At 51.8% G+C, this 26,915-nt stretch overlaps 1 protein-coding gene across 9 annotated transcripts in view; it reads left to right on the forward strand.

Moving 5' to 3' along the window:
* The window catches only part of ppfia1 (PTPRF interacting protein alpha 1), a 42,032-nt gene that overhangs the window by 13,476 nt on the left and 1,641 nt on the right, over positions 1-26,915 (forward strand). The window contains exons 4-29 of one of the 9 annotated variants that reach the window (XM_084476552.1): positions 231-395; positions 1,179-1,253; positions 2,412-2,513; positions 3,899-4,159; positions 5,522-5,668; positions 6,253-6,387; positions 6,984-7,067; positions 7,564-7,695; positions 7,806-7,868; positions 8,046-8,125; positions 8,209-8,359; positions 9,848-10,071; positions 10,970-11,198; positions 12,772-12,801; positions 14,711-14,826; positions 16,379-16,551; positions 18,684-18,777; positions 20,593-20,674; positions 20,906-21,106; positions 21,407-21,469; positions 22,739-22,914; positions 24,185-24,282; positions 24,386-24,576; positions 25,161-25,229; positions 25,947-26,118; positions 26,345-26,406. In XM_084476552.1, coding sequence (XP_084332678.1) covers positions 231-395; positions 1,179-1,253; positions 2,412-2,513; positions 3,899-4,159; positions 5,522-5,668; positions 6,253-6,387; positions 6,984-7,067; positions 7,564-7,695; positions 7,806-7,868; positions 8,046-8,125; positions 8,209-8,359; positions 9,848-10,071; positions 10,970-11,198; positions 12,772-12,801; positions 14,711-14,826; positions 16,379-16,551; positions 18,684-18,777; positions 20,593-20,674; positions 20,906-21,106; positions 21,407-21,469; positions 22,739-22,914; positions 24,185-24,282; positions 24,386-24,576; positions 25,161-25,229; positions 25,947-26,118; positions 26,345-26,400 — 3,369 coding nt within the window. In that variant the 3' untranslated portion in view covers positions 26,401-26,406. The remainder of the gene's footprint in view (positions 1-230; positions 396-1,178; positions 1,254-2,411; positions 2,514-3,898; positions 4,160-5,521; positions 5,669-6,252; positions 6,388-6,983; positions 7,068-7,563; positions 7,696-7,805; positions 7,869-8,045; positions 8,126-8,208; positions 8,360-9,847; positions 10,072-10,969; positions 11,199-12,771; positions 12,802-14,710; positions 14,827-16,378; positions 16,552-18,683; positions 18,778-20,592; positions 20,675-20,905; positions 21,107-21,406; positions 21,470-22,738; positions 22,915-24,184; positions 24,283-24,385; positions 24,577-25,160; positions 25,230-25,946; positions 26,119-26,344; positions 26,407-26,915) is intronic. The other 8 variants (XM_084476551.1, XM_084476553.1, XM_084476554.1 and 5 more) reach the window with 8 other exon arrangements.

A 26,915-nucleotide genomic window follows, 5' to 3' on the forward strand; every position in this document is an offset into this window, starting at 1 on the left:
CATCTATACACAGTCTGACAACATCCTCACCATACTCTCATTAGTATGCAGATCTTCATTAGACTATTCCCCTTCATCTAGCCACAGGTCTCTCACATTATGGGCTTGATGAAATCCCAGTTTCTCCTTGGATAGCAGGATATTTACAGCATTAAAGCTGTCAATGCCATAACAGGTTACAACTGCTGCAAAAGGTTTTGAGTTTGAAGTGAAGCCTGCTGTGTTCCCAGCTGTTGCTGGAGCATCTGGAGTGCCTGGTGTCCCGCCACGAGCGCAGTCTGAGGATGACGGTGGTGAAGAGACAGGCCCAGTCTCCGGCCGGTGTCTCCAGCGAGGTGGAGGTCCTCAAAGCCCTCAAGTCCCTGTTCGAACACCACAAAGCCCTCGATGAAAAGGTAAGGACCTCCAGTGAGGAGGCTCATACACGTGCACATGCTCAACACGTGCACACGCTCAACACGTGCACACACTCAACACGTGCACACACTCAACGTTAGTGGTGGGAGAAAAAATCTGTTCAGTATTGCGATATTTTGTGTTTATATCGATACAGTAGCGCAAAGTATTGCAATATTCAATATATATATATATATTTTGTTTACTCTGATAGCATGTAGCATGTTGACCAACTCATTTTTCTGAACAAAAATGCCAATATTCCCAAATGAATTTAACATTTTGGTTGATGGCCTTGTAGCCAACAGGACTGGACTCTAGCCTTACTTTCTTTTTTTTCTCAATTTGATTGAAGCTCTAAGTTACTCTTATTTATATGATTATTCTCAGGTTTATGTTATTCTATTATGTCTGCTTTATGTTGCTCTCTTGTAATTATATAATTTTAAGTTATGTATGTGCTGGGAGCTCAGCATTCATGTGAGAGGTCTCTTACTATGGTCCTGTGTCCTGAATGTTCAAGGACAAAGTTTTTGCACTTCAGTTAATGTGTAGAAGATAATGTTGTTCACAGAATTAAATGGGACATGTGAAGTGAGTTGATCTTTGAATAATATGGGAAACATGAATCGCAATATGTCGCAGAACTGAATCGCAATAATTGCAATAATATTGAATCGTGGCCCAAATACCGCGATGCTATCATTTTTGCCAATTCCCACCCCTACTCGATGGTGTTGTTGCTCTTAGAAGCTGTTCTGAGTCCTTGTTCTGTGGTGCAGGTGAGAGAGCGACTCCGTGTAGCCTTGGAAAGATGTAGCGCCTTAGAAGAACAGCTCACTATGTCACACAAAGAGGTAAGTGCTACACACGCCCACACACACGCACAGGACGTTGGGAGAGTTGTGACCCAGATTCCCTCTCCCATGCTTGAGGCCTTTTTCATTCCTGGTCTCTGAGCACACAGCTCAGTCAGACCCACTGTCCTGGTCTCTGGTCTCTGAGCACACAGCCGACAGCCGTCTCATTCATTCATAAGTAGCTATTCTGCCTACAGATGCGTAACGCTCTGCAGTTTTATAGAGTCCTGCTGTTATTTTCTTGTGTGGCATCTTCACCTTCAAAGTATACCAAGCATAGTTGTGGTGTAGACTAGAGATCACAGTTTTTCTAAGTATCTCAATGGATTCTCGATGGGTGACACTGCACTCACACTTGAGCTATGCATGGTCTTCACGTTAAAGCAGTCATTTTGTTGTAGGCATTTTTATACTGCCACGCCGGTACGGTCACGGCTCGGCACGCACTGCAATTTCAATGTCTTGCCTGTGTAAAACCGAGGGGGTAAAATCCCCCGTCGTCACGGAGCCGGCTTTCTTGGTTCACTGGAGAAGTAGGGGCTACGCACGGAGAGTAGACCTCTTTAGAAGAATTAGCATACTCAAGTGTTTTTATTTTATTTTGTTTTTATCAAGAATGAGAATACATCTGAGTGTAGGCTACAAACGGGATTACTATTTACAAGTGCAAAAAAAACGGCAACATAATCTTTAGCTTGCTGACCACTTGTTTTTTATCCCGACAAAAGTAAGGAACGTTCCTCTGGTACTTTCTCGTAGATCGTACCATCTTTCCCAGTCTTTGTTAAATGCGAATGCATCACCGTCTCCCATGATGGTCAGAAGCTCGCGGATTTCACCATCTCTCCAGTTAGAACTACTCATGTTGATATCGCTCTGTTGTCTCTGTTGAGACAATGCAGCAACACCTCTACCCAAGTCCTGCCCCTGGAACCGCACAGCCGTCTAATCGAATTTACATCAAAATGAAACCAGCAATATGTGTAGGGTCCGAGAGGGTAAATTGGGGTGCGAAATCAGGCCGGTAAATTACCTCAGTCAGTGTAAACGTGCGGACCATGCCGGGAAAAAGGCGTGCATAAGACATGCATATTTGGCAGTGTAAAAACGTTTCCTTACCTTTTCATTTCTATTTTCTCTCTTAAATCATTTTAGGTGGCATACCTCAGGGAACAGAGCATCCAAAAGAGAGGGCTTTCAGACGGAACCCACGAGCTCAACCACAACTCTGAGAATGTAGCGAGCACCAATGGCAAGGTGAGGCTCACCTTATCCTCTCTTGGTCTCTGCACTTACCCGAACACTTAGGTTTAGGGTCAGCCCTAACCCTTACTGTAACACTTAGGGTCAGCCCTAACCCGTACCCTAACACTTAGGGTTAGGGTCAGCCCTAACCCTTACCGTAACACTTAGGGTTAGGGTCAGCCCTAACCCTTACCCGAACACTTAGGGTTAGGGTCAGCCCTAACCCTTACCCGAACACTTAGGGTTAGGATCATCCCTAACCCTTACCCGAACACTTAGGGTTCGGGTCAGCCCTAACCCTTACCGTAACACTTAGGGTTAGGGTCAGCCCTAACCCTTACCCTAATACCTAGGGTTAGGGTCAGCCCTACCGTTAGGTAGCCCTAGAGCACATGGGCCGTCCCGTAACCCTTTAGTACGCTCCTAGAGCACATGGGCCGTCCCGTAACCCTTTAGTACGCTCCTAGAGCACATGGACCGTCCCGTAACCCTTTTCCCAACACTGTACCCTTTAAGCGTTGTTAATAAAGGTCAAGGTACATTTTATTGCCATATAGTGTAAACACAACTGGAATTTTTTACAGCCAGTTATGCATGGTGGCTGCATGGTTGACAGACAAGACATTTAGGACAAGACATGATATGACAAGACAACAGTGCAATGGGAATGGTAGGTGCTGTAAGTAGTAATACTGATAATGATGCTAGTAATATAATATGAATAGCAGAAAAAGTGCAAACAGTGCATTCAGTCTGTGTGGGGTATTTAGCTTTCGTTGAGCAGCCTGGCGGCCGAGGGGAAAAAGCTCAGGCGATGCCGGGATTTTGTGGTTCTCGGGAGCCGAAGCCTTATTCCGGAAGGGAGCATGTTAAACATGGCAAAACCTGGATGTGAGGGGTCTGCCATGATTTTTCTTGCCCTTCTCACAGCCCTGGTGTTGTGGAGGGACTCTAGGGAGGGTAGAGAAGTGCTGATCACCCTCTCAGCCGAGCGGGTTACCCGCTGCAGCTTGGCCTTGTCCTTGGCTGCTGCAGCAGGGAACCATGTGATTATTGATTGTGTGATGATGGATTCGATGATGGCAGTCTAAAACCGGATTAGTGTTGACCTGGGCAGCCTGAATTTTTTTCAGCTGCCGTAGAAAGAACAGCCGCTTGTGGGCCTTTTTCATGAGGGCCATGATGTTCAGGACCCATTTGAGGTTGCGAGAGATGGTCAGCCCAAGGAAGCGGCAGGACTCCACAGTGGTCACTGGGGTGTCCCCCAGCATGATGGGAGGGGGTGGAGCTGCACTCCTCCTGAAATCCACCACCATTTCCACTGTCTTCAGAGCATTAAGCTCCAGATTGTACCTACTACACCAACTCTGCAGCTGCTCGATCTCCCTCCTAATTAGGTCTGCATTGACCCCCCCCTTCTCCAGCGCTCCTCTGACGTCTCCCTGGGTCACGAGGACGACTGTGGTTCAGGGGCTGGACGGGTAGTGGAGCTGCAGGAGGTGGTGGAGCGGCAGACCTCTGACCTGGGCCAGATGAAGGAGCGCATGGCGGCCATGTCTTCACGCATCAGCGAGCTGGAGGAGGACCTGGACACGGCCCGCAAGGACCTCATCAAGTCTGAGGACATGAACACACGGCTGCAGAGAGACTTGAGAGAGGTAATGGAGAGTACAGTTTTTATATATATACATAGGGTTGGGTATCGTTAGAAATATTTCGATTCCAGTTCTATTTCGATTCCTGTAAACCGATGCCGGTTCGTAAACGGTTCCGAAATCGATACTTATTACTCATTTTTTTATAGAAATGTCATGCCAACACTGATTCTTTGAAAATACTTTGAAAAGGTAACTATTTGCGTTACTGTAAAAAAAAATAATAATAATGTTGCTATATGTCAATGAATTTGAAGTAGTGCTTATATCTCCACCTTGAAAATGCCAACTTTTCATCGGATTGCTCCGGACTCGCCGTCTCTGCTGCTTCTTCGATTCTGTTTGGTGTGTGTGGTGCGCTACTGTGCGTGGCCTGGCTTGTGTGTAAAAACACTGGCTCCGATTGGCTACCATGAAACATGACTCTGCCTTAGCCAATCATAATCGCTTATCTTGTTAACCCACCTGGTCTCCTAGCAGTTTGTGTGTGGAGCCAGGGGTGCGTTCGGATTGCACAGTTTATTCAATCAATTCATAGTAACGCACCGCATTTAACGTTCAGTAACGATAACGGCGTTGTAACGACGGAAACAGTCATTAGTTTGATTACCCCGTTGCTGAAAAAATAACGGCGTTACCTAACGCCGTTATTTTAAACAGCGTTATTCCAAACACTAAGTGTTTCATCAAATTGGAGGTATTTCCCCCCTTACACAAAATAGTTGTATTGCACTTGCATGTGCTGCTCATTTTTTGTTTTAGTAAAGTAAAGCCATATTTTAGAGCGTTTTATGATGGCTGCAGCTGGGCAGCAGGAGAGGAAAGTGCTCTGCATTTTTTCCGACCACAAGAGGGCGAGAGGATTGTTGCGGCACCGAAACGAGGCACCGAAAGAAATGTCATTCGGTCCGGGTAGAACCGACCATGTTGCCCCCGGTACCACTCACTTCTCGGTACCCAACCCTATATATACATTACCTTTATCTGACATGGGCTTCATACATGTTGTATATAACCGTTATCTGACAAGGATACATGTTGTATATAACCGTTATCTTACATGGGCTTCATATATGTTGTGTATAACGCATGCCCCGTAAGTCTTTTAATTTCAAAGAATGTGTAATGTGTACCGATATTTGGCTTCCTCTATTCTGAATAGAGTAAGGTCCAAGGAAATAAGTGTTAGAGTACAAACTGGTTGAAGTGGATCACAAGTGGATCACTTGGCAGCCAGTTTGTCCAAGTTCGGACAATCATTCCTCTCTAACTAACTGATGACCGGTAAACTACTGTGTATACGCAAGGCCCCCAAGTGGGTGGTAACTGAAGGTAGAGATGAGACCTTTGTGATTGTTTGTGCAGTCGATGGCCCAGAAGGAGGACATGGAAGAGAGGATCACCACGCTGGAGAAGCGCTACCTGGCTGCCCAAAGAGAGGCCACGTCTGTTCACGACCTCAATGACAAGCTGGAGAATGAGGTGGCCAACAAGGACTCCCTCTTCAGACAGGTAGCGCATCCCGCCCACATGGATCTATTCTACTGAAACACAACCGTGTATCTGGGCTCTGTGTGGAACACATGGGTGTCTGTTCATATATATTCCTGCTTACTTGGCCTCCTCAGCATCTTCCCCACCCCCTCCCCACTTATGAATCCCTGCTGTGTCCCCACATGGAGCTGTGGAGCAGTGAATGGGCAGCCACAGGGCGATTGACCATTCTCTTTACATTTGTTCAGTGAGATGGAGATGTCTTGTGTGGGTGTTCTTTCTTTTCTTTTTAATAATCGTTAATGCTTCCTCTTCCTCCCCCTTTTCTCTCTGTCTCTCTCTCGCTCTCTGCTGTAGACACACATCCCATGTGAAATGAACAGCTAACCACCAAGAAACTATTGCTATTATATCTAGTATAATTGAGAATATGACCAAGTAGCAGGACGTATTCTATCCAATGTGTGGGTCTATAAAATATTTATTCCAGTTTGCTAAAGTGTAGCGTCATCAACGCAGGACAGTCACTTCCATCGTCAGGCAGACCACTTCCTGAAGTGTGTCGTGAAGTGAGTAGAAACGCTCTGTTCTGTCTGTTGCAGATGGAGGAGAGGAACCGGCACGTCCAGGAGAAGCTGGAGCTGGCTGAGCAGAAGCTGCAGCAGACCATCCGCAAGGCAGAGACTCTTCCCGAGGTGGAGGCGGAGCTGGCCCAGCGAGTGGCCGCCCTCACCAAGGTACCGGGACACAACCCTATCCCTCACCCACAGAGAGCATCACCACACCTCTCTAACCCTATAGGACCACAGAGCATCACCTCTTTTAACGGTCCAGGAAGTGACCTCCTTTAACATGCTGGTTCAAGGATTCTTGAACTGGTTCTATCTGCAGTGCGACTAGCATTTAAGGGGCCTACAAACCGCCCAGACTCAAACCAACGTCCAACCCTTTTCACAAACCCAAAACGCTCAGGTTCAGGTATTAAAAGCGACACTGTCTAAGTGAAGACTCTTTTCATCACTTCTTCCCTTCCAGGCTAGTCAGCAGCCTAACTAACCCTAACTAGCCCTAACCCTAACTGTTATTTACCCCCCCCAAATAAATTTAAAAGTTGGTTCACTGCATTGTCTTTTGTGTGTGCATTTCTGGTGTAGCCTGGTGTAGATGAGCTGCAGAAGGGGATGGGTCGCTTGGGGAATCCTCCCCATCCTTTTGAATGACATTAGCTCCCTCCTTCTGCTGCAGTCTGCGGTGGACCTTGAGTGCCCTGTGAAAATAATAATATGATGTTGAGCCAACCGTTCGGATTGACCTGTGACCTTGACCCCTCCAGGCAGAGGAGCGCCATGGCAACGTGGAGGAGAGGCTGAGGCAGATGGAGGCCCAGTTGGAGGAGAAGCACCAGGAACTCATCAGGGTGGGAAAACCAGAATGCCCTGTACAGACCAGCTGATCTAGTTCTAAACCATAATGCACTGGACACACCAGCTGATCTAGTTCTAAACCATAAGGCTGTACACACCAGCTGATCTAGTTCTAAACCATAAGGCTGTACACACCAGCTGATCTAGTTCTAAACCATAAGGCTGTACACACCAGCTGATCTAGTTCTAAACCATAAGGCTGTACACACCAGCTGATCTAGTTCTAAACCATAAGGCTGTACACACCAGCTGATCTAGTTCTAAACCATAAGGCTGTACACACCAGCTGATCTAGTTCTAAACCATAAGGCTGTACACACCAGCTGATCTAGTTCTAAACCATAAGGCTGTACAGACCAGCTGATCTAGTTCTAAACCATAATGCTGTACAGACCAGCTGATATAAGAACTATATCAGCTGAGTTCTCTTAGTCCCTTTATACTTAAACACAGCCCAGGCTGTTATGTAAATATTTTCCATCTATGTAGGCACGGCAACGAGAGAAGATGAACGAAGAACACAACAAGCGGTTGTCTGAGACGGTGGATAAGCTCCTGTCTGAATCCAATGAGAGGCTGCAGCTTCACCTCAAGGAGAGGATGTCTGCCCTGGAGGACAAGGTAGGGGAGAATGAAGCTCACTGTGCTCTCCCTAAATAATAATGTGCTCATCATGTTAGTTCCATACATCAGCCCGAACGGCTCAGCTAAGCTCTTTCTATGTATGACAGAATTCCTTGATAAGGGAGCTGGACCACACCAAGAAGCTGATCGAGGAGTCCCACCATGAAAAGGTAATCACTGTTCTCATCGCTAACACAGTTGTGCAGAGGCCAGTGCAGATGTTCTTAGACCACGGTGGTCCTCAGAGGCCAGTGCAGATGTTCTTAGACCACGGTGGTCCTCAGAGGCCAGTGTTGGAGGACGGGCCATGTATCTGTATCTGACCCCCCCCCCCCCCCCCCCTGCAGGAGCAGCTCCTGATTGAGATGGAGACGATGAGAGCAGAGAGCGAGCAGGGCAGAAGCAGGAGTAACTCGTTGTTACACGGGTAAGGAGCCCAACCGCAGCCCAGCCTACCTCTGGCCTTGTTACTATATCTCACTCGTGTCTTTCTTTTGTGAATCTCTCTAGACGATCTCTCCTCTCAAGCACCCCAGACTTTAGGTACCCAGTGTCCGCCTCCTCCATGATTGACAGTAACTCGGACCACTACGGTGGAGCCCTGGTACTGAGAAGACCCCAGAAGGGGCGGGTGGCGGCACTCAGAGATGAGCCATCTAAGGTAAGATATCTCAATGAACTCCACTTAAAAGATAGATGGAAATGCTATAGGTGACGACGTCAAAGTGGCAGGATTGTTACACACATGTGGACCTAACTCATGAGTTCTATTAGAGAGACCATACCCTGATGAGTTCTGTTAGAGAGACCATACCCTGATGAGTCCTGTTAGAGAGACCATACCCTGATGAGTCCTGTTAGAGAGACCATACCCTGGTGAGACCAGACCCTGATGAGTCCTGTTAGAGAGACCAGTCCCTGATGAGTCCTGTTAGATGGGGTGGGGAACGTACGGCCCGCTGGCCAGATACGGCTCGCCAAAGCCTTTCATCCGGCCCGCTGAGGCAAGGCCAAAATATATATATATATTTTTTTCTTTTTTAAAATTAAATAAAATGTTAACAAAGCATATAGCCTAGCCTACAATATAGTTATACACGCATAAGTGACAACTTTTGAACAAAATTAATTAAGGAGAAAGGTTAATTTCCTTTTTGTTTACTTTGGAATGTTGAGGGTCACGTTGGGGTAGCCTAAACAAGTCCCAGTGTCGTTTCTAAATCTAACCATTGACGGCTAGCATGGCATCCGCCAAGAAATGAAAGGTTGATAATGAATGTTGTGTTTTCTAAGAAAAAATGATTGTTGATTACTTCTTTGTTGAAGTAAAGGGCAGGCCAGTTTGCCTTGTGTGTGGAGAATCGCTCCCTATAATGAAAAAGACCAACCTGGAACGTCATTACAGTGCTAAACATGCTAGGCTAAGTGAATCGCAGGGGCAGTTACGCAAGGACAAAATAAACGCACTTAAGCGAAGTTTGGGTGCCCAACAAGCCGCTTTGACCAGACCAAATTTAGAGAGAGAAAACGTTATGTGGTGAGTTATTGTTATAGGCCTAAAAAAAGTGCAGACATTATTCTGAATATGAAACTTGAATGAGGGTTAGGGGCTATTGATTTGAAGTGCAATGTTTCCAACGGCGACATTCTTTTGCCTTGGCGCTAATGTTTGGGTTCTGTCTGCTGATTGTCTCTGTCTCTTTATCTCTCTCTATTTGCCTCTGCTCTGGACATCAGCGACATGTAAGTCAGTGCAATGACTGAGACTGTTCCTTAGTTGCTTATTCTAAAGCATTTCAGTGTAGAAAGTCTATCCATGCATAGCCATTCATTTGCTCTGGTCTTCTTGTGTGAGCTGAACATTCTCCACCTTCTCTCTTTCTGTCCCTTCTTCAACCATTTCCTCCCTTTCCCGGCCTCTCTGCCTCTCGGCTTCTCGGCCTCTTATCTTGTTGCTGCATCGCATATCTTCTCCCGGCTCCCCTCCTCCTCTCTCCCCTCGGTCCGGCTCCACGCCCTCCTCCTCCTCCCCTCCTTCTCTCGCCCTGCCTCTCCCGCTCCGCTTCCTCCCCCCTCCTCCTCTCGCCCCTCCTCCCCTCCTCCGCTCCTCCTCCCCCCTCCTCCCCCGGTCCGACTCCATGCCCTCCAGGTCCAGACTCTGAACGAGCAGGAGTGGGAGCGCGTGCAGCAGGCCAATGTGCTGGCCAATGTGGCCCAGGCCTTCGAGAGCGACATGGAGGCCTCGGACCTGGAGGAGGACCGCGAGACCATGTTCAGCTCTGTGGACCTGCTGTCCCCGGGGGGCCAGGCGGACGCCCAGACCCTGGCCCTGATGCTGCAGGAGCAGCTGGACGCCATCAACAACGAGATCAGGTACGGATCAGGAACTCTGCAGGCTGCTCGCTAAAAGGACTGGACAGTGCCACCCGTTTAGAGCATAGATTCCGATACACAAGGTCCCTATTCATTTGGAATAGCGATTTGGTGGGCGTATCCTTAAGTAACCATCCCAATGTTTCTTGGATTTGAAAGAGATCCAACGTATGGTGTTGTTGTACGAGGAACCTGATGCATTATCTAAACCATCTAACCCAAAACCAATCCCCTGTAGAGGGGCTTGGTAAGCTCTAGACCCTGTAGAGTGGCTCTAGACCCTGTACAGGGGGTCTAGACCCTGTGGAGTGGGTCTAGACCCTGTAGAGTGGCTCTAGACCCTGTAGAGTGGCTCTAGACCCTGTAGAAGGGCTTGGTAGAGGGGCTCTAGACCCTGCAGAGTGGGTCTCATGTCCTCTAGACCCTGTAGAGTGATGGTGTAGATGTGTTTGTATACCTGATGGTGTAGATGTGTGGGTATACCTGATGGTGTAGATGTGTTTGTATATCTGATGGTGTAGATGTGTTTGTATACCTGATGGTGTAGATGTGTGGGTATACCTGATGGTGTAGATGTGTGGGTATACCTGATGGTGTAGATGTGTAGGTGTACCTGATGGTGTAGATGTGTGGGTATACCTGATGGTGTCGATGTGTGGGTATACCTGATGGTGTCGATGTGGGTATACCTGATGGTGTAGATGTGTTGGTATACCTGATGGTGTAGATGTGTAGGTGTACCTGATGGTGTAGATGTGTAGGTGTACCTGATGGTGTAGATGTGTAGGTGTACCTGATGGTGTAGATGTGTGGGTATACCTGATGGTGCTGATCGCTCCTCGTACCACCACCCTCCAGGTCAGTCTCCTCTACACCACCCTCTTGTCTCCACCCTCAGGATGATCCAGGAGGAGAAGGAGAACACCTCCCTCCGGGCGGAGGAGATAGAGTGCCGGGTGGGGGGAGACGGTCTGGGGGGCCGCTTCCGCTCCATGAGCTCCCTCCCCCCCTCCCACGGTGGGGGGTCCTCAGTGGGGGGGTCCCCGCCCGGCTCCGGACACTCTACCCCCCGCAGGGTCCCCCGCAGCCCCAACCGAGAGATGGACCGCATGGGGGTCATGACCCTGGTAAGAACCCTAACACTAACCCTATTATATAATATATCATATCAACTCTATAACATACATACTATACACCATGACCCTGGTAAGAACCCTATTATATAATATATCATATTAACTCTATAACATACATAATATACACCATGACCACCACAAAAAAAAAGGCCGTAAAGGAGATTCAATCACATTTATTACGTGAAAAGAGGAGATAAGCAGAACTTAGGCCATATCCTGTCTGAAAAAAATCTTTGTTTGAAACAGGTTATCAACAATCAATATCAAGTGCCATTATGCATATGGAAAAATAAGGCTATGCATATACATAATACCCTGGCAATAACCCTATAATATATTAAATATCGATCTATCTTGATATAATGCATGCGATGAGCCCCCCCTGCCCTCCCCCTCTATGAGAAGACAAATCTAAAACGAATGAGACTTCTATGCACTCGCTCACTAAGCTCATCAAATATCAATAAAGAAACAAAAATATAAAATAAAAATAACGATTGATTATTAAACATCTTAACATGACTTCATCGTTCACTAGGGTACAGAACAGCCCCATGACAGCATCATTCACTAGTGTTCAACACTGCATCCGCAATGTCATGCTTTGTCGTCTGTTTGAAGTAAAGATCTGATGTTTGTGCGTTACACAGAATTAGGTTTCACATCTCCAATGTGTATGCCATACTAATGATCTGAATGCGGAGTGCTAGCTATAATCCCTGCATCATCCAGCCCTCCCTCTCTCAGCAGACCGTAACTTACCTGCCCTATGGTGCTGCTAGCTTCCGAGACCCCCAACACCTCTATAGCTATGCACCCTACCTCTTCCAGGTACCCCTCGTCTCCCCCTCCACCTCCTCCCTCTTCTCCCTGGCTGGGGGGGAGAGATGGGTGCAGTCAGGCTGTCTTCCAGAGTCTCTAGATGAGTTACAGTATGTTACAGTAGAGGATACAGTATATAGAGGTGCTGTCTTAACCCTGACCAGTGGATCACCACCTTAACCCTGACCAGTGGATCACCACCTTAACCCTGACCAGTGGATCACCACCTTAACCCTGACCAGTGGATCACCACCTTAACCCTGACCAGTGGATCACTACCTTAACCCTGACCAGTGGATCACCACCTAGCAACCTTCTTCCGGTTGATGCCAAAATGGCTTGAAACACATTTAACTAAACAAGGTTACCCTTGGTTAGCAGCCCCTGAACACATTTTAGTTTCTTGTTTATTTGTATTATTTGTTATTATTTTTGCACCCAGCCCCCCCCCCCCCCCCCCCGTTTGCCGTTTGTCTTCTTCCCCACAGAGATGTGCTGTTCAACAACACATCTCTGCTGCCGTTTCACTTTCAGATCTGTGTGTGTGTGTGTGTGTGTGTGTGTGTGTGTGTGTGTGTGTGTGTGTGTGTGTGTGTGTGTGTGTGTGTGTGTGTGTGTGTGTGTGTGTGTGTGTGTGTGTGTGTGTGTGTGTGTGTGTGTGTGTGTTCCTCTGGCATGGTGTGGGTCCTCTAGGTTTTGCGTCCACTAACTCTTTTCTTCTCTCCCTTTCTGCCGCGCTCAGCCTAGCGACCTGCGCAAGCACCGCAGGAAGGTAAACTAGACTCTGCTTTACTGCTGCTGTACCCCTCTGCACCGAGTCCCCCTCCAGACCATCATCCAACCCCTCCATCATCCAACCCCTCCATCATCCAACCCCTCCATCATCCAACCCCTCCATCATCCAACCCCTCCATCATCCAACCCCTCCATCATCCAACCCCTTCATCATCCAACCCCTCCATCAGCCAACCCCTCCATCATTCAACCCTCCATCATCCAACCCCTCCATCATTCAACCCTCCATCATGTGTCCCCATCATGTGATTGCTGTTCAGCCTTGTCTTTCTCCATCCTCATCATCTCCACAGCATCAGAACATCCAACCCTCAGCTGAGTCTTTTAGAGTTCTAGCATGACAGCATTTTAGAGTTCAGAACTGTTGTATCTTTATATTAATATAACTAGTTCAGAAACCATTATGACAGTTAACTAGATCTCAATCTCAATCTTTTTTACTTTCATCTGGTCCGGTTGGTGACCTGGTCTTCAGGGGTGGGGGAAGAGGTCCGGTTGGTGACCTGGTCTTCAGGGGTGGGGGAAGAGGTCCGGTTGGTGACCTGGTCTTCAGGGGTGGGGGAAGAGGTCCGGTTGGTGACTTGGTCTTCAGGGGTGGGGGAAGAGGTCCGGTTGGTGACTTGGTCTTCAGGGGCGGGGGAAGAGGTCCGGTTGGTGACCTGGTCTTCAGGGGTGGGGGAAGAGGTCCGGTTGGTGACCTGGTCTTCAGGGGTGGGGGAAGAGGTCCGGTTGGTGACTTGGTCTTCAGGGGTGGGGGAAGAGGTCCGGTTGGTGACTTGGTCTTCAGGGGTGGGGGAAGAGGTCCGGTTGGTGACTTGGTCTTCAGGGGTGGGGGAAGAGGTCCGGTTGGTGACCTGGTCTTCAGGGGTGGGGGAAGAGGTCCGGTTGGTGACTTGGTCTTCAGGGGTGGGGGAAGAGGTCCGGTTGGTGACCTGGTCTTCAGGGGTGGGGGAAGAGGTCCGGTTGGTGACCTGGTCTTCAGGGGTGGGGGAAGAGGTCCGGTTGGTGACCTGGTCTTCAGGGGTGGGGGAAGAGGTCCGGTTGGTGACTTGGTCTTCAGGGGTGGGGGAAGAGGTCCGGTTGGTGACCTGGTCTTCAGGGGTGGGGGAAGAGGTCCGGTTGGTGACTTGGTCTTCAGGGGTGGGGGAAGAGGTCCGGTTGGTGACTTGGTCTTCAGGGGTGGGGGAAGAGGTCCGGTTGGTGACCTGGTCTTCAGGGGTGGGGGAAGAGGTCCGGTTGGTGACCTGGTCTTCAGGGGTGGGGGAAGAGGTCCGGTTGGTGACTTGGTCTTCAGGGGTGGGGGAAGAGGTCCGGTTGGTGACCTGGTCTTCAGGGGTGGGGGAAGAGGTCCGGTTGGTGACCTGGTCTTCAGGGGTGGGGGAAGAGGTCCGGTTGGTGACTTGGTCTTCAGGGGTGGGGGAAGAGGTCCGGTTGGTGACCTGGTCTTCAGGGGTGGGGGAAGAGGTCCGGTTGGTGACCTGGTCTTCAGGGGTGGGGGAAGAGGTCCGGTTGGTGACCTGGTCTTCAGGGGTGGGGGAAGAGGTCCGGTTGGTGACCTGGTCTTCAGGGGTGGGGGAAGAGGTCCGGTTGGTGACCTGGTCTTCAGGGGTGGGGGAAGAGGTCCGGTTGGTGACCTGGTCTTCGGGGGTGGGGGGTCCGGTTAGTGACCTGGTCTTCAGGGGTGGGGGGGTCCGGTTGGTGACCTCATCCTGGTCTTCGGGGGTGGGGGGTCCGGTTGGTGACCTGCTCTTCGGGGGTGGGGGGGTCTGGTTGGTGACCTGCTCTTTGGGGGTGGGGGGGGGGTCTGGTTGGTGACCCCTCCTGGTCTTCTAACACACAGTGGGGGTCCACTCACCCTTCTGTCTCTATGTTGTTTTGCTGTCCAGTCGGCGCAGGATGACCACGCCCCGATCCGCTGTGAGACCTCGCCCCCCACCACGCCGCGCTCCATCAGCAGGGGGGCGCACACCGCCAGCCATGAGGACATCAGGGACGTCCGCGGGTAACTCCCCCATAACCCTAACCCTCAGGAAGACGTTTACAAACTCCTTAAGACCAGCCTTCTACCCTCAGGAAGACGTTTACAAACTCCTTAAGACCAGCCTTCTACCCTCAGGAAGACGTTTACAAACTCCTTAAGACCAGCCTTCTACCCTCAGGGAGAAGTTTACAAACTCCTTAAGACCAGCCTTTCTACCCTCAGGGAGACATATGGCGAGGGCCTGTTTTAACTATGTGTCCGTCAGTCTGGCTGGCCTGTTTTAACTCTATATGTGTCCGTCAGTCTGGCTGGCCTGTTTTAACTCTATAGCTGCTTTCACATATGACCTCCGTCTTTTCTCCGCATTTGTGGAGCAGGAGGTTCGACCGTGAGGGTCATTCACACTTATTCACACTTGATGCCCGATATGCGGAGATCGGTGTCAGTAGAATCTCCGGCTGCTTAAGGGGGGCGGGCTTGCAAGGGTCGGCATATGACGTAGGGTCGCAAGAGGCGGGATCGGATTTGTTTTGGTTTGACCGCAGACAACACGCAGGCAAAACGGGCAGAACTCATCGTGATCATGTTAAATGTTGCTGCAGCGATGCATATATTCCGTTGCATCCACAACATCCGCATCGATCGATGAAAGATTGGAGCATAAGTTACAGACAAATAGAAGAAACGACGAACAAGAAAGGCGTCATTTCACATCTAACAAACAAACAAATGTCGATTTCTGTGTTTAACTGAGAAAACAGGGAGTGGAAGGACGGGACCCTATAATGTTCAGCTAACTGTTGTCAATAATAATTGTTACGAGAGTAGCGCATGTGTGTGAGCGAGAATGGCATTGTGTGAGTGGACGAGCGAGGAGAGCGAGCGGTAGCGTGTGTCAGTTTAGTGAAGTAATGAACGAGTCTGGTTGTGTCTGTGCAAACGTGTAGGCCCTACTGTAAAGTTAGTGAAACTAAGAATAAAGTACCCAGCCTGTCAATAATCGGTGGCCGCTTCATTCCGACCATATTCAAACCTATAAGCAGACCCACTGCCGGTCAAAGTGATTCCCGAGAGAATCGACTGAGCGGAACGTCGCTTTTGTGCTCCTCAACTATGGTCTGGGAGCCGACAGCAGGAAAGGTGTAACATAATAATAAAAATATTTTTTAAACCATTCAGCGAACAAAAGGCAGTAGGCTGATTATCGATTAGGGTGCGGGTGCCACTCAATGACATGCAAACGTAGACCGAAGCGTCATCAACACGCCCACTCAACTGGTGTGAAATGCCGACATCCTACTGCTAATTCACATATAAGGTAATTAGCAAACAACGTCAGGATATGTCATTCACATATACGTCCGTAGAATCTACGGAGAATAGACGGATGCTCGTCCATATGTGAAAGCAGCTTAAATGTGTCTGTCAGTCTGGCTGGCCTGTTTTAACTCTATATGTGTCCGTCAGTCTGGCTGGCCTGTTTTAACTCTGTGTCTGTCAGTCTGGCTGGCCTGTTTTAACTCTATATGTGTCCGTCAGTCTGGCTGGCCTGTTTTAACTCTGTGTCTGTCAGTCTGGCTGGCCTGCAGGACGGACAGGGCAGTAACCCCAGCAGCAGCAACAGCAGTCAGGACTCCCTCAACAAAGCGGCCAAGAAGAAGAGCATCAAGTCGTCCATCGGCCGTCTGTTTGGGAAGAAGGAGAAGGGGAGGACTGGCCCTCCTGGAAAAGACTCCTCAAGCCAAGGTCAGCCCGGGGGTCGCTCGCTGTTTCTGCACTAGGGCCGCTGGCTGGGGGTCTGTGGGCCGCTGGTCGGGGGTCTGTGGGCCGCTGGTCGGGGGTCTGTGGGCCGCTGGTCGGAGGTCTGTGGGCCGCTGGCTGGGGGTCGTGGGTCTGGCTGGGGGTCGTGGGTCTGGCTGGGGGCCGGGGGTCTGGCTGGGGGGGTCTGTGGGCCGCTGGTCGGGGGTCTGTGGGCCGCTGGTCGGGGGTCTGTGGGCCGCTGGTCGGGGGTCTGTGGGCCGCTGGTCGGGGGTCTGTGGGCAGCTGGCTGGGGGTCTGTGGGCCGCTGGTCGGGGGTCTGTGGGCCGCTGGTCGGGGGTCTGTGGGCCGCTGGTCGGGGGTCTGGCTGGGGGTCTGTGGGCCGCTGGTCGGGGGTCTGTGGGCCGCTGGCCGGGGGTCGTGGGTCTGGCTGGGGGTCGGGGGTCTGGCTGGGGGCCGGGGGTCTGGCTGGGGGGGTCTCTGGGCCGCTGGTTGGGGGTCTGTGGGCCGCTGGCTGGGGGGGTCTGTGGGCCGCTGGCTGGGGGTCTGTGGGCCGCTGGTCGGGGGTCTGTGGGCCGCTGGCTGGGGGTCTGTGGGCCGCTGGTCGGGGGTCTGTGGGCCGCTGGCCGGGGGTCTGGCTGGGGGTCTGGCTGGGGGTCTGGCTGGGGGTCTGTGGGCCGCTGGTCGGGGGTCTGTGGGCCGCTGGTCGGAGGTCTGTGGGCCGCTGGCTGGGGGTCGTGGGTCTGGCTGGGGGCCGGGGGTCTGGCTGGGGGGGTCTCTGAGCCGCTGGTCGGGGGTCTGTGGGCCGCTGGCTGGGGGTCTGTGGGCCGCTGGTCGGGGGTCTGTGGGCCGCTGGTCGGGGGTCTGTGGGCCGCTGGCTGGGGGTCGTGGGTCTGGCTGGGGGTCGTGGGTCTGGCTGGGGGTCGGGGGTCTGGCTGGGGGGGTCTCTGGGCCGCTGGTCGGGGGTCTGTGGGCCGCTGGTCGGGGGTCTGTGGGCCGCTGGTCGGGGGTCTGTGGGCCGCTGGTCGGGGGTCTGTGGGCCGCTGGCTGGGGGTCGTGGGTCTGGCTGGGGGCCGGGGGTCTGGCTGGGGGTCTGTGGGCCGCTGGTCGGGGGTCTGTGGGCCGCTGGCCGGGGGTCGTGGGTCTGGCTGGGGGTCGGGGGTCTGGCTGGGGGTCGGGGGTCTGGCTGGGGGGGTCTCTGGGCCGCTGGTCGGGGGTCTGTGGGCCGCTGGTCGGGGGTCTGTGGGCCGCTGGTCGGGGGTCTGTGGGCCGCTGGTCGGGGGTCTGTGGGCCGCTGGTCGGAGGTCTGTGGGCCGCTGGCTGGGGGTCGTGGGTCTGGCTGGGGGCCGGGGGTCTGGCTGGGGGGGTCTCTGAGCCGCTGGTCGGGGGTCTGTGGGCCGCTGGCTGGGGGTCTGTGGGCCGCTGGTCGGGGGTCTGTGGGCCGCTGGTCGGGGGTCTGTGGGCCGCTGGCCGGGGGTCGTGGGTCTGGCTGGGGGTCGTGGGTCTGGCTGGGGGTCGGGGGTCTGGCTGGGGGTCTGTGGGCCGCTGGTCGGGGGTCTGTGGGCCGCTGGCCGGGGGTCGTGGGTCTGGCTGGGGGTCGGGGGTCTGGCTGGGGGTCGGGGGTCTGGCTGGGGGGGTCTCTGGGCCGCTGGTCGGGGGTCTGTGGGCCGCTGGTCGGGGGTCTGTGGGCCGCTGGTCGGGGGTCTGTGGGCCGCTGGTCGGGGGTCTGTGGGCCGCTGGTCGGGGGTCTGTGGGCCGCTGGTCGGGGGTCTGGCTGGGGGCCGGGGGTCTGGCTGGGGGTCTGGCTGGGGGTCTGTGGGCCGCTGGTCGGGGGTCTGTGGGCCGCTGGCCGGGGGTCTGGCTGGGGGTCTGTGGGCCGCTGGTCGGGGGTCTGGCTGGGGGGGTCTCTGGGCCGCTGGTCGGGGGTCTGTGGGCCGCTGGCTGGGGGTCGTGGGTCTGGCTGGGGGTCGTGAGTCTGGCTGGGGGCCGGGGGTCTGGCTGGGGGGGTCTCTGGGCAGGGGGTCGTGGGTCGCTCGCTGCCTCTGCGCCATCGTTAGCAGCGTCTTGGTTGTCTTTTCTCTGAGTGTGTGTGTGTGTGTGTGTGTGTGTGTGTCCCTCAGCCGGCACACCGGAGGCAGAGAGTGGGCCCAAAGACGGCCTTGGCCTGGGCACCCTGGGGGGCCCGGCAGAGAAGAACCGCAAGCTGCAGAAGAAGTGGGTGACGATACAGCCTTTTTTAATTTGGTTTAATTCCACTCCAATACTATATATACCCAGGGTCCCAGAGGCGCGGCGTGTGTGGACCCATGGAGATAAGGGTTCCTGGACACCTATAGTATCAGGCTACGCTGTGTGTTTCATACACAACATCGCTCACTATAACGCTCATACACAACAATGGTATTAAAGTATTGCAGTATTGCAAAGATGCCATGTACCCAAATCTAAGTATTTCTACTTCTGAGAAAAAGTGGTATTGGTGCATCCCTGATATATACACGCTACAACAACGTAGATCAGCAATACATCCCTGATATATACACGCTACAACAACATAGATCAGCGATACATCCCTGATATATACACGCTACAACAACCTAGATCAGCGATACATCCCTGATATATACACAATACAACAACGCAGATTAGTTTCACTCACATAACCGAGTATACGAAGCATTATGACATGAGACTACAGGGGATTTTGGATCTCAGGTTGGAGATCCTATATGACAATTGTTGCTGCTATTGCTGTTGTACTGCTCCTCTCACCCTCCATCACTTGGCTCACAGCGTTAGTGACGTCTCACCCTCTGCCCTCCAGTCACACCCAGCCTTCTCCACAGCACTCCTTTCCTGCTAAGATTTCATTATATTCAGTATAATTCATTAATTTGGCTTTTAAACATCAATTCACTCCATTTTTTTTCTTTTTTAATGTTATTGTTTTGCCAACCTCCCCCTCTTCTCTCGTCACCACTTTCACACCCCATGTGTAGTCCAAAGACAGGGTAAGTGGGTACATATTGCCTTTGCTTTGCCACCTTCCTCCACTTGGCTCCACGTTTAGCCTTAACCAGTAACTTCTCTGACCCTGCCCTGCGGCCATACCTCCCTCCCTCCCTCCCTCTCTCTCTCGGTTTGCCTGATGGCTTCTTGATTCCTTTTCCTCCGTCGTCATAACAGGAATGTGCCTCACCTGCTTATTTTTATTCTCTCTTGGAACGAAAAGTTAGGTGGTTTGGGGGGGAAATAAGCGCATGAAAGAATGAAGAAACTTAAAGTGCTGTGCTAAAGCGACTTGGTGCACTGTGGTATGAAATCTACCATTGTTGCTTAATATACCTGATATATCATAAGTGTCTAAATATTTGGCCTGTTAAGCCCTTTGAGACTGTAATGGTGATTAAGGACTATACAAATAAAATGTAATTGAATTGAAATATATGGTGTTTTGTGGGTATATATTTATTTATCCGTTTGGGTTAATGGACGTTGTCCCTTGTGGTTGGTCGTTATAATGTCCTGGGCGATGTCACATCAGACCTCTGTATGGAAAATACCGGACATATGGCCATCCTCGGGCCACATAGACTCTGCACTTTAGAGCTCCCAGCTGTGTGGAGGTTAAGAACTTAATGCAGGCCCTTGATAATGAAGCACGTTAGCATTGATGACATGCATGAAGGGAATGCACCCAGCTGGTAGTTCATCTGCATGACCTCTGCCCTACTGATCCAGTGGTTCTCATAAGGGGATCCCCATTGTTTGGCGAACACCACCACCTATTATAGTTTAGTTTCCAAAGACTTCGGGGCATTGGTTTGATGAGGTCTATTTTAATGTTTCTAACCCAGAACATTCTGTCTGACTTGGGGTTTGGCCCTTTATGGCTTTTCTGTTCTCTGGATTTCTATTTTTTCCATGGTTTGCTCTCTTCTCTCAGTATGCATGTATCAGTGTGTGTGTGTGTGTGTGTGTGTGTGTGTGTGTGCGTGTGCACTGACGGCCGCTGTGTGTTTGTCTCAGACATGAGCTCCTGGAGGAGGCGCGGCGGCAGGGCCTCCCGTTCGCCCAGTGGGACGGGCCCACCGTGGTGGTCTGGCTGGAGGTAAGACAACGCACTCATCTGGCCTCCCTGCTCCATTACACGCTTCTCAGACTCTTTCCCATGATTTCTAATCTGCCGTTTCACTCTTACTCTACTTTTCCATCATGCTTTCTCCTCTCCTTCTGTCTTTACCCTCCCCCTCCCCCTCCTCTCTCCGCCTCCCCTCTGCTCCTCCTCTCTCCCCCTCCCCTCTGCTCCTCCCCCCTCCTCTCTGCTCCTCCCCCCTCCCAGCTGTGGGTGGGTATGCCCGCCTGGTACGTGGCAGCCTGCCGAGCCAATGTGAAGAGCGGCGCCATCATGTCGGCGCTGTCGGACACGGAGATCCAGAGAGAGATCGGGATCAGCAACCCCCTGCACCGGCTGAAGCTCCGCCTCGCCATCCAGGAGATCATGTCCCTCACCAGCCCCTCGGCCCCGCCCACCTCCAGAACGGTACACACACCCCCCTATCACGCCGCTCTCAAAGACACAGATTAAGTGCAGTGATTTCCGATTGGTTCTTCTGACTCACTTCTGTTCTCATTGGCCCTGGCTGCTGAACTCTTAACCCTCGCTGTCGCGGCATGATGCTGGAACGTTTCCTTTCTGAATACTGTGTACCGTTTGCTACATTGAACTAACTTCTAATTGAACCACTGCGTCTTGGTCTTCCTCTCCCTCGTTGTCTTCTGTCTTTTGTCACGCCTGCATATCACACCTCACTTGTGATTGGTCGGGTTGGGTCACCATCAGTCCACGGGTAACGTGTGGGTGACTCATGAGGAGATGGAGAGTTTGGCGGCCACGCCCCCTACGGTTAGTCCACCGCGGTGTCATGTGACCTAGGGCTGCGTTCCAAGTCATCGTTGAGTCTCAGCCGGCTGCCATACCTCAAACATGTGCATGTAAACCAGTGCATGTAAACTAGGGGTGTAAATCTGAGCCGTCATGACGATTCGATATATCGATTACCTAAGCCAACGATTCGATTATTTTCGATACTTCAGAATTCCCCACGATATGATTCGATACAATTCAATATGTTTTATATTATATCTAATATAATATTTATCAAATAAATAAATAAAAAATTGCCTCTTATTGAGAATACAGAAACAGTATTCTATACGTTTTTTAGTGCTTAATGTGCCGGTCTATTATGGCAATTAGCCTATTCACTGTAAAAAAAAAAATATATGTATGTATTTAATAATCGATACTCTCGCAGACGAATCGATGCATCGAATCGTCAGCTGTAAAGTCGATTAATCGATACAAATTGATTAATATTTACACCCCTAATGTAAACCAGTGCATGACAACGCATGAATAAGAAGATGGGCACAGGAGTGACTGGAGCCTCACCATGCGACTTGGAACGAGAGCCGTGTGCTTCTAGCTGGTGTTAGTGAGGCCTTCCTCTAGACGTCTGCCTTCCCTCATAGCGCTCTGGTTGTGTCTCTGTGTGGTGTTAGTGAGGCCTTCCTCTAGACGTCTGCCTTCCCTCATAGCGCTCTGGTTGTGTCTCTGTGTGGTTGTGTGTTTTGAGAACTGGACAAATCAATTCATATTATTTTGGTTTTGCTTCTATTGTACAGGATGCTATTGATCAGATCATTTAGTACCAAGTAGTCAACATGGATATATATATATATATATATATATATATGTGTGTGTCCTGGTGACGGGTGGTTTTATCAGACCTGCATGTGAAGCCTCTACTGCCGTACTAACCCACCTGTTCTCTTGTTCTCACCACGCTACACATGCTAACACCAGGAGGATGACGAGGGCAGCTGGGCCCAGGTTGGCACTTGATTACCTGACCCTTAACCCTTAACCCTTAACCCTACCTCTCTGATCGCCGACCGCTCACTCAGTTATCATGAAAGTCTCGCTCCCGATCCACCGGTCCAAAGAATACTGTTGTTTGGAATCCAAGTGTTGAAGTATAAATATTATAACATACCATATTGCATTAACTGACATCAGACAGTACCTTGCTGACCCTTACCCTAACCCTGACCCCCTGGAGCCTGGAGGGTCAGGGTTAGGGTCACCCCTAACCTTGACCCTCTGTGACAGACGCTGGCCTACGGGGACATGAACCACGAGTGGATCGGTAACGAGTGGCTGCCCAGCCTGGGGCTGCCGCAGTACCGCTCCTACTTCATGGAGTCCCTGGTGGACGCCCGCATGCTGGACCACCTCACCAAGAAGGACCTGAGGGGGCAGCTCAAGATGGTGGACAGCTTCCACAGGTAACAGGTCGTGCTATTGGCTGGTAACAAACCAAGGTGTATGGATGGCCTATAGGATAAGCCGGTCTGCTTGCTTCAGGCTTGGCCGCGCTACTCTCACAGACCAGACTGTATAATCTGAAGCTGACCAGACCAGCTGAAGTCTGGCTGAACGCTGTTTCACCTTCTTTTACTCGCGACTGATTGGCTGACGGCTAACACAGCAACATTCATCTTTTCTCGTAGCCTGTGAAAAACCAAATGTCTGGACAGCGAGTCTGCAAAACCTCTTCTGACAAACCTTCAGAATTAGTCGAATATCTGTTATAAAACTGGACATGTTACATAGCCCCGCCCTTTATTTTGTTGGTTCCGGCCCGGGCTACGCTGTCTCCCCTCAGACATCTGAGGTCTCTGGTCTCTGGTCTGAGGTCTGCTGGTCTGAGGTCTGAGGTCTGCTGGTCTCTGGTCTCTGGTCTCTGGTCTGAGGTCTGAGGTCTGAGGTCTGCTGGTCTCTGGTCTCTGGTCTGCTGGTCTGAGGTCTCTGGTCTCTGGTCTGCTGGTCTGAGGTCTGAGGTCTGAGGTCTGCTGGTCTGAGGTCTGAGGTCTGCTGGTCTCTGGTCTCTGGTCTGAGGTCTGAGGTCTGAGGTCTGCTGGTCTCTGGTCTGCTGGTCTGAGGTCTCTGGTCTCTGGTCTGCTGGTCTGAGGTCTGAGGTCTGAGGTCTGCTGGTCTCTGGTCTCTGGTCTCTGGTCTGAGGTCTGAGGTCTGCTGGTCTCTGGTCTCTGGTCTGCTGGTCTGAGGTCTCTGGTCTCTGGTCTGCTGGTCTGAGGTCTGCTGGTCTCTGGTCTGAGGTCTGCTGGTCTCTGGTCTGAGGTCTGCTGGTCTCTGGTCTGAGGTCTGCTGGTCTGAGGTCTGAGGTCTGAGGTCTGCTGGTCTGAGGTCTCTGGTCTGTGGTCTGAGGTCTGCTGGTCTCTGGTCTGAGGTCTGAGGTCTGCTGGTCTGAGGTCTCTGGTCTCTGGTCTGAGGTCTGCTGGTCTCTGGTCTCTGGTCTCTGGTCTGCTGGTCTGAGGTCTGAGGTCTGAGGTCTGCTGGTCTGAGGTCTCTGGTCTCTGGTCTGCTGGTCTCTGGTCTCTGGTCTCTGGTCTGCTGGTCTGAGGTCTGAGGTCTGAGGTCTGAGGTCTGCTGGTCTGAGGTCTCTGGTCTCTGGTCTGCTGGTCTGAGGTCTCTGGTCTGCTGGTCTGCTGGTCTCTGGTCTGAGCGCTCAGCGAATGTCCTCCTGCCCTGTAACAGAAACAGTTTCCAGTGTGGGGTGATGTCTCTGAGGAGGCTGAACTACGACCGCATGGAGCTGGAGAGGAGGAGGGAGGAGGCCCAGCTGGAGTCCAGCGGTACGTTTCACCTCCCGAGTTTCCCCCTCCCCGTCTAACCCTGTCTCATGGCCAACCCCCCCAAAGACCAAGGGTTAGACTAACCTAGCCCTAACCACTAAAGACCCCTCCTGTGTAGACGTGCTGGTGTGGAGTAACGAGCGCGTCATCAGCTGGGTGGCGGCCATCGGTCTGAAGGAGTACAGCAGCAGCCTGTACGAGAACGGAGTCCACGGCGCCCTGCTGGCGCTGGACGAGGCCTTCGACCACAACACACTGGCCCTGCTGCTGCAGATCCCCACGCAGAACACACAGGTGCACACACGCACACACGTACACGCACACGCTGTACACACGCACGCACACACGCACACGCTGTACACACGCACACGCACGCACACATGCATGCACACACGCAGCTGTCTGTACCTCTTTGCATCTGACATACCAGTGGGCTTTGTTGAAATACAGTCCGTCACAACTTTGTCATGTTAACAGTTTTTAGCACTTTGTCATGTTAACAGTTTTGGGTTGACAGAACAAGCCCACAAAAGGTTTCCTGTTTGCTGAGAACTCAACTGTTTAGAACTGTTTTGTCTTTAAATGTGTATGGTATAACTTCAGAGAAAACAAACCACTTTAGATTGAGCTTTATCATGCGACATGGCGATGGCTTTAGAAGTGGGCGGTCCCGGGGATAAGGATCTCCTCACGGAGCAGGATGTGAAAAGCAGCCTGGAATGTTTGTGGAGTGAGACAGCGGGGCGCGCTTCAGTCTGAGTCGTCTCTCCGTGCATGGATTGGGTCGTCTGCTATTGATTACAAGATAGATTAATGGTGTTAGTGATCTTACGGGTGAAGCTGCTCTGACTGTTCTCCACCCTTCCTCCACCCTCCAGGCCAGAGCCATCCTGGAGAGGGAGTACAACAGCCTCCTGGCCATCGGCACCGAGAGGAGAATGGAGGAGGTGACTCTCAGCGTTCGGTTCTCAGTCATAGCAGTCTCTGACCTCCGCAGACCAGCCTCACACACACATTCACACAGAGGAGTCAATCATTTACACTAAGAGGCGTCAATCATTCACACTCAGAGGCGTCAATCATTCACACTCAGAGGTGCCAATCATTCACACTCAGAGGTGCCAATCATTCACACTCAGAGGCGCCAATCATTTACACTAAGAAGCGTCAATCATTCACACACAGAGGCGTCAATCATTCACACTAAGAGGCGTCAATCATTCACACCAAGAGGCGTCAATCATTCACACTCAGAGGCGTCAATCATTCACACTCAGAGGCGCCAATCATTTACACTAAGAGGCGTCAATCATTCATACACAGAGGTGTCATGCACGGTCATGCTTTCATCTAGACCCTCGCTATCCACGTATGGAGGATCATGGTCGTCTTGTGGTCTGCTTTGTCTCTCTGTGCTCCTTGACCGCAACCTCTCCTATTTCCTCCTTCTCCCTCCCCCACCCCCTCCTTCTCCTCCCTCCCCCAACCCCTCCTTCTCCTCCCTCCCCCAACCCCTCCTTCTCCTCCCTCCCCCAACCCCTCCTTCTCCTCCCTCCCCCAACCCCTCCTTCTCCTCCCTCCCCCAACCCCTCCTTCTCCTCCCTCCCCCAACCCCTCCTTCTTCTCCCTCCCCCAACCCCTCCTTCTCCTCCCTCCTCCCCCAGGATGATGATAAGAACTTCCGCCGTGCTCCGTCATGGCGGAAGAAGTTCCGGCCCAAAGACATGCGAGGGATGTCCCTGGGCGCATCGGACACCCTGCCGGCCAACTTCAGAGTGAACAGTTCTGGTGCGGCGGTGTCGCCCTCCCCCCAGCCAAAGAGGAGCCCCATGGACGGTAGGCGCTGGGACCATGTCCCCAAAGTGCTGATGGAACTGTGTGTGTGTGTGTAACATGCTGCTAATGTAGTGAAACATGGAGGCCAGTGTAGCTGTCTCTTCACTGGTATGAATCATGCCTCCGAGCTGAATTCTTGTGAATGGCTTTGTGCCGTGCCGTTTGTGTATGTGCCGTGACTAACTGCATGTCTTTGCATGTGACCTTTGTCATCGTGGAAACGCAGGGAGCCAGTCTATACAGAGGCTGGACACTGCCACAGTCAGGACCTACTCTTGTTAACAGACGGTAAGGCCACATCACGCACTGCCAGGACAGGTCTGACCGCTCCTGCCGCAGAGTAACACATCCACTGGAGAACCCGCCTGAACGGGGTCCAGGCCTTGCGAAACCGGAATGTTCTTGAAGTGATATTTTTAAAGGAATAATTCACCCAAACAATGGCATATTCTAAAATCGGTGTCTTGCACCTCAAAATATTCTGAAACATTTAGACATCGAGGAAGTTGAGCCTAAAGTTTGTAAGCTCATTCTCAGGTTTCTAAATAGCTTTCCCAAAATGCAACGTCCACTACCCGTTCCTCCTCCCCCCCTCCTCTCTCCAGTCCCTCCCCCTCCACCTCTCCTCTCTCCAGCCCCTCCTCCTAGGCTAGGTGTTAGCCATATAGCTGAAAAGGTGTCTCTGCACCGTCGGCTGTCAGTATTTAAACAGAATCAGAGGATCATCTTTGGTGTCGCTGGCTAGCAGCTGTCAACTGTAATCAGTCGGCGTGAGCTGCAATAGCTTATGGGGGATG

Source organism: Micromesistius poutassou, assembly GCF_964030765.1.
Source record: "Micromesistius poutassou genome assembly, chromosome: 12".
Taxonomy (NCBI): domain Eukaryota; kingdom Metazoa; phylum Chordata; class Actinopteri; order Gadiformes; family Gadidae; genus Micromesistius; species Micromesistius poutassou.